The 20578-nt window shown below is 29.6% G+C and overlaps 5 protein-coding genes across 8 annotated transcripts; 4 read left to right on the forward strand and 1 right to left on the reverse strand.

Moving 5' to 3' along the window:
• Window positions 1–326: 326 nt before the first annotated feature.
• Window positions 327–12903, forward strand: LOC135959973 (tumor protein D52-like). 4 transcript variants are annotated; one of them, XM_065511136.1, is made up of 6 exons: window positions 327–561; window positions 9885–9997; window positions 10063–10223; window positions 10369–10428; window positions 10680–10884; window positions 11895–12903. In XM_065511136.1, exons 1-6 carry the CDS (start codon window positions 552–554, stop codon window positions 11982–11984), a joined length of 639 nt encoding a protein of 212 aa, XP_065367208.1. In that variant the 5' UTR covers window positions 327–551; the 3' UTR covers window positions 11985–12903. The 4 variants fall into 4 exon arrangements, with proteins under 4 accessions (XP_065367208.1, XP_065367210.1, XP_065367209.1 ...); XM_065511137.1 differs by having other exon boundaries at window positions 330–561; window positions 10680–10842; XM_065511138.1 differs by lacking the exon at window positions 10369–10428 and having other exon boundaries at window positions 328–561.
• On the forward strand, window positions 4896–5975 carry LOC135959974 (uncharacterized). The gene has a single exon (XM_065511140.1). It carries the CDS (start codon window positions 5533–5535, stop codon window positions 5968–5970), a length of 438 nt encoding a protein of 145 aa, XP_065367212.1. The 5' UTR covers window positions 4896–5532; the 3' UTR covers window positions 5971–5975.
• A 562-nt stretch (window positions 12904–13465) lies between the features above and the next one.
• Window positions 13466–16435, forward strand: Pngl (N-glycanase Pngl). The gene is made up of 7 exons (XM_065513317.1): window positions 13466–14178; window positions 14252–14352; window positions 14409–14933; window positions 15160–15482; window positions 15546–15630; window positions 15711–15807; window positions 15873–16435. Exons 1-7 carry the CDS (start codon window positions 13764–13766, stop codon window positions 16295–16297), a joined length of 1971 nt encoding a protein of 656 aa, XP_065369389.1. The 5' UTR covers window positions 13466–13763; the 3' UTR covers window positions 16298–16435.
• A 1283-nt stretch (window positions 16436–17718) lies between these two features.
• Window positions 17719–18318, forward strand: LOC135961487 (RNA-binding protein 48). Its single transcript, XM_065512986.1, has 2 exons — window positions 17719–17808; window positions 17870–18318. The coding sequence occupies exons 1-2, from the start codon at window positions 17719–17721 to the stop codon at window positions 18260–18262; spliced, it is 483 nt and encodes a 160-aa protein (XP_065369058.1). The 3' UTR covers window positions 18263–18318.
• On the reverse strand, window positions 18295–19928 carry rho-7 (rhomboid family intramembrane serine protease rho-7). The gene is made up of 6 exons (XM_065513335.1): window positions 19785–19928; window positions 19502–19730; window positions 19149–19440; window positions 18849–19069; window positions 18586–18785; window positions 18295–18518 (listed from the first exon to the last, which is right to left on the reverse strand). Exons 1-6 carry the CDS (start codon window positions 19829–19831, stop codon window positions 18434–18436), a joined length of 1074 nt encoding a protein of 357 aa, XP_065369407.1. The 5' UTR covers window positions 19832–19928; the 3' UTR covers window positions 18295–18433.
• Window positions 19929–20578: the final 650 nt, after the last annotated feature.

The following is a 20578-nucleotide window of genomic DNA, read 5'->3' on the forward strand; positions in this document are numbered from 1 at the left end:
TATTAAAAATCTCTAAAAACACTAGAAAATCATTACGAAATAACGTTAATACCATCACCGCTAAAATAATGTTATTTTTAAAGTAATACCTTTCTTTTATAAAATACAAATTGTAAAAATAAACATTTCTTGTTCTAATTTAATCATTTAATTTAGATGACATCGAAATTACCGTTAGCCATTACCGCTACCGTTTCGAACAAAACACATTTCGAACAAAACACACACCTGACAAACACATTATGAACCCTATATTATTTTATAGTGTTGACTACCCTATTCAATTTGTTTGTTATCGATAAGTATGCCATCACCAATAAGAACTTATTGACATCTCTACTTTTTTCGACAACAGTGAGGTTCATTTTGTGAATTAAAAAGGAAAAAAAATTATTGTATATCTACAAAATTTGATTACAGAAATACAAGAAAAGAAGAAATAAGAAAAGAGACAATTGCCTAATATTATTTACAATATTGTTTGCAAGCCTAATTAGCGGATAATATTTTTTACTACTAAAAACAAAAGTTGAAACCTATTGTACAACCAAATGGAGGACCGTAAGTACTTTATCTTTTCATATTCTTTGTATGAGCTGATTGATGTTCTGAATTTTCCATTGTTAATTTTTTTTTTTTGGAAATTATTGTATTAAATATAAATGTTTATAATATTTTATATTGCAAATATGAAAAATACAAATTATGTGAAAAATGTGACTCATTTGTTGTACATATTGTGGATGGTTTGATTGGTGTGCAGTAGTGACGACAGTCAAAGGGTATTATTACTTGCGTGCCTAATCTGATTGTACTTCTTGTATTTTGATATTTTAAGTTTTCATTATCACAATTAGAACATTATAATAGGTCTGAATACATATTTAAAACTTTAAAATTGTATGTTTGACGTGGCAAAATTTTACTTGCATCCATCTCTTAATTTGTATTTTTGTACATATATTTTTTTTGTTTAGTTATTGGTATTGCTGCTGTAGTTGTTGATAGTCAGTCACACTGGCGTCAATATAAGGGAAGAACACCCATTAAATATATTCGACAGTGACTTATTTGTTTTTTCTTATAAGAACATAGTAATTTAAGCAAGAATGTGAAAAAGAAATACATATGTATTATGCATGCATCTTGACCTATGCAATGAGCAAGCACATGGTTACAATTTTAGTGGGATTCCTTGTCCAATGAACATTTTTCAATTGTGGTTATATGTATTTATGAGGTTTTGCATAACGCAAACAATATTTAATTTAATTGAAATGTATTTTGCATTTGATGGGCGGCAGTTGTGCTAATAGATATATTTTTCTCCAATACGATGGTAGTTTGTAAAGTTTTTGTTAAGCAAATATTAAAGAAGGCGTATGGATATAAAATTATTATTCAGTACATTACTGATATAATTAAAAAAAACCTGAATCGGCAATTTCGATATAGTATATTGTACTATCGGCATCGAAAAAAATAATTTTTCTTCATAGCCTTCGTCCGTGCCTAAGTATACTTAGGTACCTTAGGTATGTCAAAAGGCGTATCTCCACAATAAGTCTTCTCTTTATAGTCAACATATCTGACAGGTCTGATAAAGCCGTTTACATCTCCGTTGTAATACTATATATTACAACTTTTTAAATACCCACAGATAGTATATAAATCAAGGTTACCGTTACCCTTAAAAAACTTTTTCAACTCAATTACCGTTGCCGCTAAGCTATCGTTACAGAAATAAATGCAATTACCATTATCGATATAATCGTAAATACCGTTACCGATATTCTATAACAATTTAAATTATACAACTAGAAATTTTAATTTTTTTTAAGTAAAAATTTGTAACCGGTTATTATGGCTAGTTTAATTTCATTCAGGATGAAATTACCGTTATCAATATCATTACCGCTAAGCAACCGTTACCGAAATAACTGCAATTACCGTTACCGCTAAAATACCGTTACCGAAATTTATTTTTTTAATTTATTTTATTTATTATTATACAATTATAAATGAGAGCAATGGGCCATATATGTATGTATAGTTCAAAAAATGTTCCACTTTTTTAAAAATCAAAATTATCCAAATTATTATTGATATAAATATATTTTGCATTAAAGCAACATTCCTTTGTTCACAAAAAAATTACATAATGCGGTTGACAAGACAATAGAAACTTCTAGACAGACAAAAAAATCGTATGGAATTTTTATTTTTTCAGTGGAAGATATCCTGTGTAACTGTCTAGACTACAGTGTCTCAGGCAAAAATGACTAGGGAAAGATTACGTGATGAACTTAGTGATATAGCTAGATATGATCTATGAAATTTATTAGTCTTTATAAGGGGAATAGGCTGGCCATTTTTATGTAACGGAACTCTGTGAATCCCAGTCCTATTTATTTTTCATTTTATTTATTTTCCTCACCAATTTCATTTCTTCTCTTCACATCAATTTCACAACGGGTTATATTTCTAAAGAGTATCACATTGGATTCTATGGGTCTCCGAGTGGAAGTGTACTTTTATAGTACACAACCCTTCAAATCTAAAAATTGCGTGGCTCTTTCAGTGACTCAGTATTTTGTTGGATACACCTGGTTTTTTGTTAGCGCTTTGTAGCGACGATTCATTGAACCAATTAAAGAATCAATCGTCTCCTTTGAAATATTTTGCCATTCCTTTATATTTTGACTCCGTATTTTGCGATCTACATTTTCCCATAGGTTTTCTATGGGATTGAGATCTAGACATTGGACAAACCATTCGAAAACATGTACCTCATTTGATTCTAACCGCTCGGTTATGACCCTAGAGATGTTTATGAGGTTATTGACGTATTCTCAGCGTATGGATAGATATAGATCTGTGTCCGATTCCAGTAGTAGCACATTATGGACCCACACAATAATATTACTACCGCCTATCGTGACTGTCTTATTTGTGTATTTAGAATCCTGTCATTTTCGCTTCGGCAGTCTTACAAAAGTTCTCCCATCACTGCCTCTTAAATTGTATTTGGATTCATCGGAAAAGAGAACAGAATTTAATTTTTGTCTTGACCAGTTTAAATGTTCTTTGGCAAATTGTATACTAGCAGTATAGTTTTTTAGAAATAAGAGATTTTTTCACTCGATAGCAACGACGACTACCCTCATTTGCTCTGCACGTAGCAGTTCGAGAACTAATTTCCAATTTTTGATTAGTGATAACCTCCCGGGATGTAATATTTGGGAAATTCTTAAACTCTATTGCTATTAAATCCACCATTAAAATCGTTTATTATTTTGATTTAAAAATTATTGCAAATCCTGACTATCCATTTATTTAAAAAACTTATTGTTCCAAAAACAATTCCAATTTTTTTTTTGGAAACAAATCGTTAAGTCTTCTTTTACACATAGCAAGTTTACTTGATGCAAGTCTCTTCGATTATCTTTTAAACTTGCTAGTCTGTTTACACACAGCAAGTCTGTGTTCAATTTTGTATATCAAAACCTAATGAGAAAATGAGAAAACAAAAGTTAATTAAAGAGACTTGCAAGTGTGTATCCCTCTTCTTTCTTCTTGCCTCTCTCTACTATAAACTTAGATTTGCGGCAAGAAAACTTGCCCTGTGTAAAAGCAGACTAAATAAATTTGTTCTCCAAAAAAGTTGCAGTTGAAGAAATGTTTATAGTGAACTAATTGGGTTATATTTTCACGATTATTAGATATTCATATTTAGATATCCATATTAAGTTCAAGCCTTTTTAATCATGATATAGAGTCAATAACTCAAAAAGTCTGGCTTATATTTCATTCCGTTTGTAATTTCCACATTTTTCATTTGCGACCATTATATATTATGGAGTCTATATATCCATGTCTATCTGCCTCTTGAAATCAACTTTTCAAAGCCCCCAAATAACGTTCATACATGATTGAAACATCAATATATCCGCTATAGTCCAACTTAGGTTGCAATTTAAAATCGAAATGACTAAGATATAAGCAAAAAACTGCGACTAACTCGATTTTTTTCACCTATTTCCAAGAATTTTTTTTCAAAAAGAATTTTTTTTCAAAAAGAATTTTTTTCACATTATTTTTTTTTCACCTGAAATTTTTTTGTAAGGTTTATCTTAAGTAAACTTTGGTGAAGGGTATATAAAATTCGGCATAGCCGATAGATGCTTTAATGTTATGCATCCTAATAATTCCTTTAAGGAATTGAAATATCAATTTGTATTATAGATCTACTAGAATTTTCCTATTTTAAATAAACTTTTTGCTGTTTTCGTTATACAGAGATAAAATATAGTTGTTATAATCGAATATGTAGCAAATCAATCCAAATCACCGAATTTTTGATATTTGAATCATATTTCTTCTCTGTCTGTTGCTAGTATTGAACAATATCTATGGATTCTACTGAATTATTCGATTGGAAACAAATCACAACGAATCTGTTTTATCTGTGCGGAAGTAATACTGTGACTTTAAAAGGAAAACTTTTAAAGACATTTTTCCCGATTATGAACCCTAATTATAATTCTAACTTTTTATTTTTAATACAAATCTTTACTACTACCCACGTTTACAAAGTCTACAAACCTGCAATGAAATCAACATGATCATACTTAACCAACAGCATGCATAATGATCGCAAGTATTAACTTTTTTGAGAAGTGTAGTTTTTTGTTACTACAGAGAGACAGAATAATCTTTATTAGTTAGTTGTTGTTTCTTTGTGGGATTTGGGGTTTTGTTTGTTGTGGCCACGATTATGAAAGCATAAAACACAGAACATACAGCATTTAGCTAGAAAAAACTTACTGATTTGTATATCATTGTGTGTATGTATGTGTATAATATGAATGTATGTATGTATTTGTGTTAGTAGAGTTTTAGTTAACCAACATTTTAAGCTTGTTGATGTTTTGTATCTACTACCAACTGTTTAATACCAATACTTGGATTGTGTATGAGTGAGTATTTTCTTAACTCACTGCCAAATACGTGTTTAGTGTAATGTTGACTACGAAGAAAACAAGAACGTGGAATAAAAGCAGAAAAAAGAAACATTTTAACTATATAGATCAAGTTTAATATTTTACAATTTGTCAAAAAAGAGAAAAAAGAGGAAGCATTAATAAGCTTTTTTTTAGGAAAATATTAAATCAAGAAGAAAACAATTATAAACACGTACCCGTCCGTATATACATACAAAAGATTTTAACACCAAAAAGTGATTTCAAAATGTGATAAATATTAAATTGAAAAATTGTTTTTTAAGAAAAAAAAATGTAAAAATTGTAGCAAATTTTAAATTATTGTATAGCATGATCAAATTAGAAAGTTTAGCTTGGTAAATTTTACGCTTCACAGAGGCTAAATACAAAAAAAAAAATATTTAGTAAAACATACACAAAAACACCAGTGAACAACAAAGCAAAATCAAGAATACAAAATTACTATAACAATACAATAAATGTGGAGTATGAAACTCCTTTCCATTTAAATAAAAATTTACAAAACACCATGTCCGATTCTGAACCAGTTAGTTTAGAATTCATTGAAGATCCATATTTGCCCAAACTCGATGATGTTTCTACACCTTCACTAGATTCCTGTGGTCTTGACTGGAACGATGAAACGGATTTATATTTACGTAATCTAACGCTTGATCAAATTTTCTATGACACCGACTCCGACTACACCAATCAATTGGAACTACAGGCGGTCGAAACAGAGTTTATCATTTCGAAATTAGCAAATCAATCACCCTCAATGTCTATAGCAAAACGATTTCGTTTGAAATTTTTTGCCAAACGAACAATGCGTGATGTTAAGGTGACATTTGTTGATTTTTCAAAACCCTATATTGCCAAGATATCGAGTAGTGAAAATTATAAAAAATTCTTAAATATTGGATCTCCCGCTCATGCAACAATAACCAAAGGTAATGAATGGAAGTGACGAAATGAAATAAAATGCATTTTAAACATATGAATATGTACATATTTGTACAAAGGCAAATTTTTAAGCTTCCCAAAATGAAGATTGTTATGTTTCAAGACGATTCTTAAACTATTATGGCTGAATGTGAACGTTTTTGAGATCTTTGTAAAAGACTTCTAAAAATGGACTGTTTTCATGACTATTATAATAAATTGTTAAGGAGCGATCAAATAAATGACCACATTAGATAGAAACACAGCCGTAATCGTGCTTTGCATTATAATAAATTTTAAATTTGTTTTATCACTCGAAATATAAAGATTTATATAGATTTCTTCTAATATTCACCCCTATCACGAATCAATATTTCACATGAAATATTTTCCCTTTTCCCATTTTTCGTTCATAAACTTTGTTCACGGGAAAAAATTCCCCATGTTGTGAAATTTTTAGATGGAATTTTGTAAACATTAAACAGCTGTTACGAACAAAATCAACTATTGTGAATGAAAAGTTTAGGGCAATATCACGATAGCAATTTTCCCTTCGAGGGAAATGGATATTTCATGGGAACACAAATTTCACATTTTTTCACGATAGGGGTGATTATTTTTTAAAACTTCAATATATGATAAAGGAGATAATATATTGCCGCGAATTACGCTAGATCCAATTTTAAACTACTCTATGATCATAAGGAAAAAGTCAAAAAGAATGTTGTAACCAATTTTTATATTTAAACTAGCTGATCCGGCAAACTTTGTTCTGCCATACAAATTATTTCTAGTGAATATTTTGGTTGTTAAATAAAAAATAGCGAATGTATTCTAAGTGAAGTTGGCATTATAGATATTTTTGATGCCAAATGAAGAGAAATACAAACAAAATTTTTTGGCGAAAAATATTTTAAAAAATGGGTGGATAGGGACATTCTGATGTCCTAGCGGTATGATATATAATATTCTCGTACCTACCAAAAATATATACAAAATTTCATAAAAATAGTTAAATATCGATATTTGGATATTGCTCATACAAAATACTAAAATCTCGGCTAAAAAACGGGTGGGTGAGGGTCGGTTGATGAAAATTTCTGGTTATAGGTATTTTTTAATGCCAAATAAATAAAATGCGAAAAAAAGCTTTTGGCCAAAAAATGGTAAAAATAAATTCTGGATAGGGTCACCCTAATGACCTAGCGGTATGAAATATACTTTACGACCTATTCTCATACCTACCAAACATACATACAAAATTTCATAAAAATCGGTTGAGCCGTTTCGGAGGAGTTCAAACACTAACATTGTGACACGAGATTTTTATATATTAGATGATAAAATTAATTAAAGATTTACTGATTATAAATTATTAGGAATGTACATGCTTATTACTCTTCACCATATGTAGTAAGCAGGCGCGTATAGTATTCAACCGTTAGGGGGTGGGGGTAAATAAATAAAAAATTAGTTTACATTATTCTATTTTTCCTTTTTTATATTAAAACTTTTCGGTTTTGGTGGGGGAAATTTCCTTTGTTCAAACACCTCGATCCGCGCCTTTTTCACATTTTTCATTTGTCGATAGTAGTTATAGATAGCGGAGTCGATAAAGCAATGTCCGTCAGTCTGTTGAAATCTACATTTCGAATTCTTCAAATAACTTATAAAGATTATTGATGCATCAATATATCAGCTACAATACTGGTTCGGTAGCTATTTAAAATAGGGAAAATCGACTAATAAATGACTGAGAAATAAGGAAAAAGTATAATTTACGACAAGTGAGCTATATTCGGCTGTGCCGAATCATATACACCCTTCACCAAATTATATTTTAAACATTTTTTTAAAGTATTTTTAGGTAAACAATTTTTTTTAAAAAGTTTTGTTCGAAATTTTTTTTTTAAAAAAAAATTTTTTTTAATTTTTTTTTAAAAAAGTTTTTGCCAAATTGTTTTTGGAAAAAGAAGACAAAAAAAATTTTTGATAAAAAAAATTGGCTTTAAAAATATTTTTCCGATTTTGGCCCAATGTAGGTCCAACTTACAGTAGCCTTATCGATGCAATGGACTTTGAATTATGCATCATTAGATATTCATATTGTCTATATTAATGACTTAGTAATCCAGATATAGATCAAAAATAGGCCAAAAATCGAGATTGTCCAGGTTTTTTTTCCTTATATCTCAGCCATTTGTGGGACGATTTTGTCGATTTTAAATAGTAACCGAGCCGGAAGAATTCCCGATATATTGATGTATGAATCATGTATGAAAGTTATTTGGTGGCTACGGAAAGTGGATTTCAACATGGCTGTATCGACTTCGCTATCTATAACGATCCAGAATATATATATTTTGTAGGGTCACAAATGAAAAATGTAGAAATTACAAACGGAATGACAAACCAATAAACCAATCATGATGAAGGGTATAAAAAGAGACAAATGAAATTCCAGTTAGGGATAACGAAAACAAGAACAATCTTAATTAAAGAGATCACAAAGGGTCTGAAAAATATTCTAAAAGTTTGAATTTGAAAACATTATTAGAGTGCGTGAAAACACGCAACTATTTCAATAACCTGTGATCCTGACAAGGAAAGACCTACTGAAAAAAAGAACTCAATATCCTAGGGGGAACAAAGTGAGGTTACGAGGAGAAAAAATAAATGCCTCGCAAAATAACAGAAGGTGTACCAGTTTTTATAATTTTATAAAACTTTAGCAAAATTTTAGAAGGTAATATGAGGAGAAATTTTATTGAGTATTATAAATATTTTAGGTGTGACCTTGTACCTTAAGAAAAACGAAAATAAAAAATTGATAAGCACCACAAAACAAGATTATTTCTTTTCCTTAAAAGCTTAATGACTGATTAATTGTAAATAAATAATTTGTTCCCAAACTCAAAAAACTGAATGCTTTATAGCATCAATATACATTTTAAAATATTACATAAATACTGTTCTAAAGAGTAATCAAATTTTTATAGAAAATTTTAATAAAATTATATTTTTTTGTAATCCGATACAATACGTCTTCTAAGAAACTTCCGTCTTCAATAATTCAGTGTAGCGAATAAAAGTAATGAGTAACAAATATGGCATTGGATGTTGAAAGCTCTTGGTCAAATTAAAATGCACTATACAATATTAATGTTATAATGTTATCGATGGTCATACATTTGTTGACATCTCGTAAATATGGATTTAATTACAACTTGAAATTAGGAGGCCAAATAACATTAGCATGATAGATAAATAGTTTAGTATTGCTAACTCAAGCAGAAAAATACAATCAGCACATAGTCGTTGTGATATTGATCAAACTTCATTACAACATAATTTACAACGTTGTAATGATTTGAAGATTATAAATACATTAAATTAAAACCTAGAAATATTAATTTTGATCCTTATGAATATCAAATTTCGATTTAGCTTTGTCCGTCCGTCTTTCAGACTGTGTAACACTATCACAACCGAATTTATTGAGATTTACACAAAAATTTATGTAGTAATTGTCCTAAGCAGTTGGTTAATGCAAATCAATGTAATAGTTTCAGTAGATAACATTCACCCCTATTCTGTAAGTCATTGTCGGCACAAAGTTTCTAGGGGTGATTGTTTATATCGTGTGTGTTCGTGTAAATGGGCATTGTGTTACTTTTGTTTTAGCTTAAGGGTATTTAATATTTGGCATATCCGAATATATCATTCTCACTTGTTTTATAATAACATTAATCGTTTTAATAATTTTCTATTTTTTGCATTCATACGATGTTATTTTAGAATGTAAGTATATTTCCATACATTTTCAATATAATGAAAAATTTTGCAAAAATATTCAGATTTATTCAAGTAAATAAAGCCGTCAAGCCAAACATCTATGTAATATTGCATAATAATAATTTATATATTTTTTATTTCAAGATAATACTGGAAATACTTCACCTGCTGCATCAGTAGCATCGGCTGATATTGCAGCTGAATTTGCTGCATTAACTGTTGAAGAACAGGAGAGGCAAAGAGCTGAATGGAGCCAAGTAAATAAAAAGCTTATTGTTTAGTTAACGCTACAAAATTAACAAATAACTTGTTGTTATTTTAGGAACTTGCTCGTGTGGAAGAAGAAATCAATACATTACGCACGGTATTAGCATCTAAAACACGTCATGCTTCTGATCTTAAACGTAAATTGGGAATTACAGTATGGAAAGAAATTACCGATGACATGAACCAGGGTCTTAAAAACGTCAAAGAAAGTACTGTGTAAGTATAAAAAAAGAAAAACAAACCAAAAAAACTTAAAAGAGCTGTTGTACATGTTTATTATTATTATTTTTTTTTTTTTGAGTATTATTTACGTTACTTTGTTATTTATTTTTTTTAATTATTTTATCATATATTTTTTAAGTTTTCAATCTGTTGAACAAAGTGTTGGTAATTTTACAAAAGCTGTTCATGACGCACCCATGTAAGTAATTGTGTTAAAATTAATTTGGATGAAATTAACAAAACAAAAAACAAAATTAACATTTTACCAATTTATTTACTAATTTTAACACAATATCTTGTTTTACCATCAAAAACTACATGATTTTTCGCTTAACACTTTCCAACATCATAGCATTTTTGTATTTAATTAACTTAACAAATATTTAATCCTGTAACTTTTAATTATTTATATAATATATATTTTAAATCAAATGTTTTTATTGTTTTTAGTTTTCAACGTACTGAATCGGTGTTGAAAACTACCGGCGAAAGGACAGCATCTGTTTTTAGCAGCATTACTGGTGGCATTTCATCGAAATTTTCTCAAATGAAAAATTCTGAATCAATGAGATCCATAGAGGAAAAAGTTGGCTCGGCCTATGAGAACGTCAAAGTAAGCTATGAACACAACAATTTTATGTGCCAATCTCATGCGGTAACTACAACTTTATGTATTTAAAAAAAAATTATATCTACTTTCTAAAATTCAACAACAAGATAACAACCAAAATAAATCTTTAATAAAAACAAAAATACGTAACATCACGAACTTACACATGAAAACACTATCTACTACATACATTAATAATTTTTACGCACATTTTAATCATAAACTTTATTTTTATATATTGTTATACGCACATCAAACTTTTAATATTATTAAAACCCTCCATCTAGACTCTGGTGAAAAAAAACTTTTACAAAGAAATACGATGAATAATAATGAATTAAGATAGAAAAACGAATAATACTATACGAACGAATAAATTATACAATTTTCAAAACTGCATCGAGATCCAGTCATAAATCCATTGCACGAAGTGAAGTGGGGTTGGCTGGACAGTCAAAAATGTGGGGCCTATCCAACCCCTTATTAATTTTCTTGCTAGACTTTATTACCTTTGGAAATTGTCGATACTATAAATATTATATTATTTTCTTCAAATAAAAGTACAATATTCGGTTGTGCCGACTCTTATATACCCTTTACCAAAGTATGAAATAATGAAAAAATATTGGTAAAAATAAATTTTGATAAAAAAAATGTTTGGCAAAAAAATTTGGATGATAAGCATTGATAAAAATTGGGTGAAAAAAAATTTTAGCGAAATTTTTTTTAGTGAAATTGGTAAAAAGAAATTTTGATGATATATACAAATTTGGGTGAAAAAAAAATTTAGCGAAAAAATTTTTGTTTCACTCAAATATTTTTTTTTCAAAATTTTTATTTTTAAGAACATATTTATTTATGCCTAACTGTTTATACAAAATTGTTGTAGGATTATTTTCTACATTGTCCTTGACGATGGAGGGTGGGTTAATTATTTAAAATGCATGTTTTCAATATTTAAATATACTCTCATTATAGTTATACATATACTTATTATAATTTTATTGCACAATTTATTTTCCTACATTTAAAAAATTATTCTCACTTTATTACAGACAAAAGTGTCCACTTCACGCTCGGGCTCTGTTAGCAGTTTCCCAGATGAACTTCGTGAAAATAATTCCTCTGCCTTAAACACACCTTAAAACAACACCACCACATAATACATATGAACAACATGAGAAGTTTTGTAAAAACTATATAGGCTTAATAAATTTCAGAAATTCTATAACCTTTAACAAACAAAATAAACTTTATTAATTTGTCAAAAACAACAACAAAAAGAAAAATAATAATTTAACACGCACGCAGGCGCGCTAAGCAAACTAAAACAAAGAAAAGAGAGAAAGAATTTGCTGATTAAACAATAATATTATTGAAACTTACTTTTATTGCAAACAGTAACAAACAACTGCATTATTCATACGCAATTTATCTACTATACTAAATATTAAAGTATCTCTTACTACATTATTATTATTATTACATTTATATATTCAACGAGAAGAGTTTCTCAAAAACATAAGCAACTATTTGGCATTATATGTATTTATTATCATTATTAAATTACTATACTCACTTGTATTTGTCGTTACTGGTTTTTCTTTAATTTGTTTCTTCCCAAACCACTTAAACATAATGTTGTGTCAAAAGAAAACAACGATTTATTTAATGTAAATTTTCTAAATAATTATTTTTTTCGATAATTTAGATGTGTTTGGTTATGGTCTATTTTTTACTATTCTTACCCTGTTTCAATACAAATAAAAATTAAAAATAATACAGAACCTGTTTTGAAACCCGTAAAAATAATATTAAATAAAAATTCATTCCATTCATTTATGTTTGTGATAAAAAATATACTTATATTTTTTAATTGTTATAAAGTTTTGGAAAATAAATGTTTTTGAATTAAACATTTTGACGCGCCCCTTTTTTAAAATTGCCTTTAAAAATACACAGTAAAATTATTAAGCATGCTAATTTATATTAATGATGATTTATGTATGTCTACTTCTATTACCAACAAAAATAAAATCTATTTATATGTAAAAAAAATAAAAATATATACCTAATGTGATTTTTATTACTCTTTCAAAATTTAGACTTTAGGCAAATTGTTTTTTAGCAATACATTTTCGAAAAATTACAACTTTTTGGAAGTTGTCTCACATTTTGACCCATAATTCTAGTTATACCCTACCGATTTTGCCGATTTTCAATTCGAAACGTTTCTGATCAACAAAGAATATTTGAGGTGAATCATCCCCGTACGTCCTTTTGTCGAGGCCCTATCGTGCCAACAACAGACGGATATAGCTAGATCGCCTAAGAATTTTTTTGGTGAAAAAAAAATTGTTTTTTTGTCGGTCCGAATTTGTATATGGGCAATTCCACCGAGACCAGAAAATTAAAACTTTTTGAAAATACTGTGTTTTATCATATTTTCATATCAAATTTAAATAATGTAAATAAATTTCACATATTCGAAGGCCTCAGGTGGTTTCCGACTGTGGTTCCTATTGTAATCACAGTGTTGTTTATATTTTTACAAATCATCATCAAAGATGATGGCATCTCTGTACTGTTAATCAGCTGTGTTCTTGTTTTTGTCGTGTTTACAAAAAACATACATTCGATTTGAGCAAAATAATAAAAAAAAAATAGTTTGCTTTGTTTTGGTCAATAAATGTTTTTATTAACTACATTAAAATAAAGCAAATTAATAATTTACTTACTATAAAACATACAAAAAGTAATTTACGTTAATTAAAGTCAAAGAAATAGTTTTCTAAGTTCTACGCGTTTAAACAAAGATCGTAATTTACAAAATCTCTGCCTGCACCACCCACCCGCAACATTTTTCTTTGTGTGACTGAAATTAAAAAAAAAAATAAAAAAAGACAGACTAATCTTTTCACGTCATGTCTCAAGTAGATTACAAATACATCTGGTCCATAGAACCGGCGCCAACTGCGGCGTTACGCTCCACTTCCTCCCCACCACCTCAGATAACAAACGTATTAAGTTCATTAAAAAATACCAGAGAAGCATACTTGGAAGCAGTGCGCATTTTGCTGGTTCTCTTAGATAATGTCCTGAAATACCCCAACGAGTTGAAATATCGTTCAATACGCATCGAAAATAAATCTATTAAAGAAAGGTTATTATCATTGGAAGGTTGTAGCCAACTGTTGACTGCTATTGGTTTCAAACGCAGTGCAAATGAATATATATTACCTTTGGAAGCTTCTTTAGATGTACTACGGTCATATCGTGATGCTTTAGTTAAACGTCGAGATTATTGGTTGAATCAAAAGCAAGCAATTATTACAGAAGGTTAGTTCATAATTCAGGTTTATGAATGCCAGTGATTCATTTTCATTGTTAAATACTTGTATTTTTATTGCAGTTGACTCTAGACCTATGGCTCCAACACCAAAGACGTCTGCAATGAAGACCATTGAAGCAACTAGACCATATAAACAGCGAATCACGTTTCCACGAGTATTGGTAAGTTCAATTAAATAATTATTATGTATGTGCTAAAATTGTATTTATATTTTTAGCGAAACACAAATAGTTTTCTACAGTCATTGGAGTTATTTTCTGATGCGGTTATGCAATATGAAGATGAAAAACTCTTAGCTGCCGGACGTGATATTATACCCATCGACGACTTAACACAAAAAGCCGCCGAAAAACTGATGGCCATGCAAGAAGATCAAGCTAACAGCGATCAAACATCTGCAACGCCAGTCAAAGAATTTTGTATACGTGATTTAATATTAGTGGAATTAGTTAATTGGTTTAATACGGAATTTTTCGAATGGATTAATAATATACCGTGTAAGGTTTGTGGCAGTGAGGAAAGTAAGCTGAAACGTACCCAAACTGAAGGCGACTGTCGTGTTGAAGTTGGTGTATGTTGCGGCCAGGAGACAAAATTCTATCGTTACAACGATATAGCCCAACTATTGGTGTCGCGCAAAGGTCGTTGTGGAGAATATGCCAATTGTTTTACCTTTCTATGCCGCTGTTTGGACTTTGAGGCGCGAATTGTACATTCTTTATTTGATCACGTTTGGACAGAGGTAACCAGGTCTATGTTTTTCTCAGAAAACTTAAATTTTAATCATATAGTTTTAAACAATGCATTTATATGGAAATGTGTTTTTAGACCCTTCATCATTGCATTTGAAATTTCCACATTTTAAGGTTCGGCACAGCCGAATATAAAACTCATGTTTTTTTTTTTTTGTAAAATTAATCATTATACATGAAAATTGTTCTTATTGTTTTGTGAAAATTACGTTTTAGGTATATTCCGAATCACAACTACGTTGGTTACATGTTGATCCATCCGATAATGTGGTCGATTCACCCTTAATGTATCAACATGGCTGGAAACGTAATATTGATTATGTATTTGCCTATTCCTGTGATGATATACAAGATGTTACTTGGCGGTATTGCAACAATCATAAGGATACTTTGTTAAAAAGACGTTTCTGTACTGAAAATGAATTGATTGAATCGCTAATTACAATACGCAAAAAAAGACAAATGCATTTAAGTGATGAGCGCAAAAAGATTTTGAGTCAACGTTGTATGCTGGAGCTGATTGAGTTAACTGTAGAACGGTGAGTTACTAGTTCTGCTAACTATGTATTTATGAAAGTTAGCCAAATTTATTTTAATTTTAGTCCACCAACGGAAAACGAATTGAAAGGACGTAGTTCTGGTAGTCTCACATGGCGACAATCGCGTGGTGAACATACCTTTACTAATGTTAGTACTAAATTGTATACATCTTTACTATTATTCAATCTAATTATGTACAAAATTTGATTTGACTTTTTAAAATACAGATATTTATTTTTACTTTAACTGAGGAGGAGATTGATAAGAAACAATTCAATGTACGCTACTCTTGTGCCGCCGATAGATATGAACGTTATATAAAGGGTTTGTAAATAATATATAATTTAAACATTAGACCTTTTTCAATTATTTTTTGCATGTCTTTGCAGATGCTTCGGGTTTATGTACTCCATTTTCCACTCACAAAACTTGGCAGAGTTGTCAATTCTCTTCAGAAAATATTCTACGTAAAGTTGAACGTGACTGGAAAATGGTTTATTTGGCACGACAGGAGGACAGTGACTATGCAGAGATTGTGTGGAAATTTAATTTTTCCAAGAGTAATCTTAAAGTTAAAACGTATAAATTAAATTTAGAAAAGAAAACATTTGGTGAGGCCCGAATTGAAGTGCTATTAAGAGATAGTAGAAATAGTAATACAATTATTAATACATTAGAAAATTGTCAGGAATTTGAAATATGTGCCAAATTGTCGGGAGGTAAAGGTGATGTTGCTTGGCAACATACACAACTGTTTCGACAGTCATTAAATTCCAGCGAATATCCATTCGATTTGCAAATTGAACTGGTGTAAAAACATTTATGAAAATAATTAAGGTATTCACAATAAATATTCCACACACTTTTAATTTTTCCAAATTTCAAATATTTTACGGTGTCGTGCTGATAATAACTTGTATTTAGTATATAAATACATACAGATATAAGTGAAGGATTTGTTTAATTTTAAGAATTAAAAATTCGCTCAAGATAAGGTTATGCATAATGTCTGTAAATTTCCCTAAGGGACTGTTATCAGCTCGCTAGTTAGCATAAACATTTTCATTATGTATAAATCTGTAAAAATCTGTATTACCTTTAATAACTTTATGATTTTGACATTTTAAAATATTTAAACAATAATTTAACCAATTCAATTGCAATATTAAAAGAAACGCGCATTCACGACTAAAATTAGTACTGCAAATCATTTTCTTTTCACATATTTTTTTTTTTTTGTGAAATATGCGTTTTCTAGCAAATATGTTTATACATAGATGTACATATTCCATTATCCTAATTAAACATACATATTTTAAAAATGTATTTCAAACTTTCCCTAAAATAAAAACATATACATATGTATTATTTATAAAAAAAAATTGTTTCCAATTTTTCATTTTATTTATTTCTGTAATAATTTTTTACCTATTTTTGATCTATATCTGGATTACTATGTCGTTAACATAGACAATATGGATAGATATTTCAAAGACCTTTCTAACGATGTATATAACGCCATAGTAAGCCGGACATACAATGGGTCAAAATCGGGAAAATATTTTTTAACCCGATTTTTTTTTTGTCATCAAGTATAAGTATAATGAATTAAAAAAAAAAATTTCGCTAATAAATTAAAAAAAATTTAAATTATGTTTATCTAAAAATATTTAAAATTAATTTTAAAGTATAATTTGGTGAGGGGTATATAAGGTCCTGCACAGCGGAATATAGGTTTTAACCTTCGCTTTACCAAAGGTTTTTTATGTACATGGTTTACCAATACCCACCCGGGTGACACTACACTTCAATAAATATATGCGACGAACGAAATTTTAAAAAATTGAAAAAACCTTATAAAAAGTTTAAAATGGTTCTATTAAATTCTATAGAACTCTAGAATTTGTTCAGTGAGTACAAATTTCATTTAAATTGAAACAAAATTAAAAAAAATATTAAACCAATAAAATCGATGTGGTCACCCGGGTGGGTATTGGTAAAGCGAAGGTTAAGCAAAATCACTTTTGAGAACTCCATATACAAAAAAATTAACTATTTTTGGGAAACACTAAAAAATAAAGTTGTCACCACTTATTTTATATGTATATATAAAAGCTAAACGTTGTGAAACTAAACTCATGACAAGAGTCTGGCATCATTTAGACAACCATATTTATTTATGTTTATTTTGTTTCGCGGAATTGCAATTATTAAAAAAAAATACTATGCTAAATAATGGATGCTAATGCAGAACATCATAAACAATTTGATTATTGCAAAACTCGCCTGAAATACAGACAAGGCAGACAACTTAAGGCAGTGAAGGTAAGTAATACATTTTACTTTAACTGCAAACAGTTTAAATTAAACAATTTGTTACTTGAAGGTATATACGGTGGTCAGTGAATCGCAAAATTTACTCATATTTGGAGTGCCAAAAATTAATCTATTACAAGAATTAAAACAGCGTCTTTTAAGATTTGGTAAGTTATATCATGTACGCAATGTTACCACTGAAATGATAGAAAGACAATTGGAATTAGAGCAATTTACGGAAGTGTATTGGGCAAAGTTTTATAAAATTTACGAGGCCCGTAAATGTAAACGTTATATGGATGCTAAAGAATTTTATGGTGGTATTTTGCACATATCTTATGCTCCTGAATATGAAACAATTTTAGAGCTAAAAGAAAAATTACAAAAAAGAAAATTGGAAGTTGAATACTCATTGAAACGCAACAAAATTTATAACCATAATGAAAAAAGAAATAAACAATAATGTAAGTTAAATAAAGCATGTTCAGTTTGCAATTGTTGTAGAAAAACAAGTGAAAATATATTTTGTTTTGATTAAAACACTATAACAATGTACTATTAGATCATTAAATTATGTAAATAGAATATGTCGTTTTTAATTTAATTTTTGATAAAAATAACTAGTAATACAAAACTATTTAGTCTTACGCCAGTCATGATACATTGTTAGGAATGGGACACGTTTTTGCCATAAGTCCATACCATAAAATGCCCAAAATCTGCAAGAAATACATAGGTTCGATTATTATATGTATTTACAATGTGTTTAGCAAAAAATATACTTACAGTCCAAATATGGCTCCTCCCAAATGTGCAGCATGGTCAAAGAATTTCCAACCCATTATACAACCTGCTAAATCAATACCCATCATCACCTTAATAGCTGAGCCGGCCGAAAATGTTACCATAGGTAAAAATAATATACTTAATTGTGTATCAGGATATTGAGCACAAACATAAGCCAAAACTGCCATTATAGCTCCAGACTAAAAAATTATGTAAATCAAAAAAATATAAAATATACAAATCATAACTATTTAATTTCTTACCGCTCCTATAGAAAGCCCAGCTTGCAATGTAAGAGCTTTATATAGAACACTTGTTAGACTGGCTATCACGCCAGCACTTAGGTACACTGCTAAAAATTGTTCCTTTCCTAATGAAAGAATGGCGGCATTCGAAAAACTATGCAAAACATACATGTTGGCAAACAAGTGGAACGCCGAATAATGACTGAAAGTTGACAAAAACATGGGCCAACAAACAGTGCCTGTAAAGAAGTAACACAAATGTATTTTAACGTCATCTAAATATAATTCCAAGAAAAACATTGAATATTTTCCACTTACGTGCAGCCGGATTTGAACAAAAATATTTCATCATGGGGGCTCTTAAAGATGGAACCCTCCATAGACCAAACACTAAAACATTGAAAGCACAAAGTGGCGCAAAAACCTTTTCACCTGGCGATAACTGATCCCATAAACGACGTATGTCACGTTTGATATTTTCCCAGGAATCATCTGCACTAGGTTTTTTTCTTAACCAACCTAGTTTAGCTTGTCGGGCCTTTTCCAACATCATATTGCGTGTATTTTCGTACTCCAAGACCGTGGCTCCCAAAAATGAACCCAAACTAAACTAAAAGATGAAAGTCACAATTACTCTTTAACAAATAGGAAAACAGTTGTAAACAACATACCGCTCCGGTAAACACTAAAGCCTTGAAAACATTACCAGAAGGTACCGACCCATTAGGCGGCTCAAATGGCTGAAGGGCAGGACGTGACGAGTTCTTACAACGTGCTGAGCTTCGAATGGACCGTAGCACCAAACGATGGCTCAGTGATGTTTGTGTATTTGCCGAATTTAAGCCAACATGATGCAATAGTGAACGATTTGTTGTTTGGCCCAATTGTAGTGTAGAGTCTCTGTGTGTAAATAGGTTTTTATTTATTCTTGTAAATTAAGTTAAATTAACTTACCTAATCTGTTTATTCCAAGTACACCTTAGCCCATGGCGTAATAACATATTTCCAATTTAATTTGTATACAAGTAATCTGTAAAATTGTATAAAATCTTTGAAATAGAAATACACTTAATACTTTTTTTTGACAAGTTGAACAGCTGTTATGATTGAACGTGCCATCAATGGAACAGGGTGTCCAACAGATTGTATCAAAATAGTATAAAAAGTAATAACTAAAAAAGCTTAAACAAAAAACGCGTCAAGCTCTAGTTTATAGTCACCACTCCAGATCGTTACCCAATTTTTATCAGAGTTCATATGGATAGGTATATTGTAATTTTTGTTTGTTTTTTATACGATTTGGTAAATTTGTTTGTCATTGGACAGCTTTTTAAAATACCTTTTACATCAGATATAAATTTCTTCTTTTATCTTAATAATTTTTGGAAATATGGCTATTTAAAATAAATAGTTAAAACGTATGCATTCTTTTATAATGTAAATAGTCCAACTTATGTTTTTACGGAATGAAAAATTGACCACGCCCACTTTTTTCGATTTATCTAAAATCGGAAAACGTCTACACCGATTTGGCTAATTTTTTGTTTAAATGTTAGTAGTTATCTAATTTAAGTTTTTACTGATGGTAAAATTGACCACGCCCACTTTTTTCGATTTATCTAATTTGTTTTTAAATGTTAGTAGTGAAATTCGTAAGAAAAATTTACCACGCCCACTTTTTTTCAATATATCTAAAATCGCAGAACGCCTGGACCGATTTGGCTATTTTTTTTTTAAATGTTCGCAAT

The sequence above is a fragment of the Calliphora vicina genome, chromosome 5, assembly GCF_958450345.1.
Source record: "Calliphora vicina chromosome 5, idCalVici1.1, whole genome shotgun sequence".
NCBI classification, from domain to species: Eukaryota; Metazoa; Arthropoda; class Insecta; order Diptera; family Calliphoridae; genus Calliphora; species Calliphora vicina.

Excerpts from the sequence above, each read along its gene's own strand:
- LOC135959974 (XM_065511140.1), top strand. The coding sequence starts at position 5,533 with ATGTCCGATTCTGAACCAGTTAGTTTAGAATTCATTGAAGATCCATAT.
- LOC135961487 (XM_065512986.1), top strand. The coding sequence starts at position 17,719 with ATGGATGCTAATGCAGAACATCATAAACAATTTGATTATTGCAAAACT. Across the intron at positions 17,809-17,869 it reads GACAACTTAAGGCAGTGAAG|GTATATACGGTGGTCAGTGA; the intron begins GTAAGTAATACA and ends TGTTACTTGAAG.
- Pngl (XM_065513317.1), top strand. The coding sequence starts at position 13,764 with ATGTCTCAAGTAGATTACAAATACATCTGGTCCATAGAACCGGCGCCA. Across the intron at positions 14,353-14,408 it reads TCACGTTTCCACGAGTATTG|CGAAACACAAATAGTTTTCT; the intron begins GTAAGTTCAATT and ends TTATATTTTTAG. Across the intron at positions 14,934-15,159 it reads TTGATCACGTTTGGACAGAG|GTATATTCCGAATCACAACT; the intron begins GTAACCAGGTCT and ends ATTACGTTTTAG.
- rho-7 (XM_065513335.1), bottom strand. The coding sequence starts at position 19,831 with ATGTTATTACGCCATGGGCTAAGGTGTACTTGGAATAAACAGATTAG. Across the intron at positions 19,070-19,148 it reads TTGTTCAAATCCGGCTGCAC|GCACTGTTTGTTGGCCCATG; the intron begins GTAAGTGGAAAA and ends ACTTCTTTACAG. Across the intron at positions 18,519-18,585 it reads GGAGGAGCCATATTTGGACT|ATTTTGGGCATTTTATGGTA; the intron begins GTAAGTATATTT and ends TATTTCTTGCAG.
- LOC135959973 (XM_065511136.1), top strand. Across the intron at positions 9,998-10,062 it reads AAAGAGCTGAATGGAGCCAA|GAACTTGCTCGTGTGGAAGA; the intron begins GTAAATAAAAAG and ends TTGTTATTTTAG. Across the intron at positions 10,224-10,368 it reads AACGTCAAAGAAAGTACTGT|TTTTCAATCTGTTGAACAAA; the intron begins GTAAGTATAAAA and ends ATATTTTTTAAG.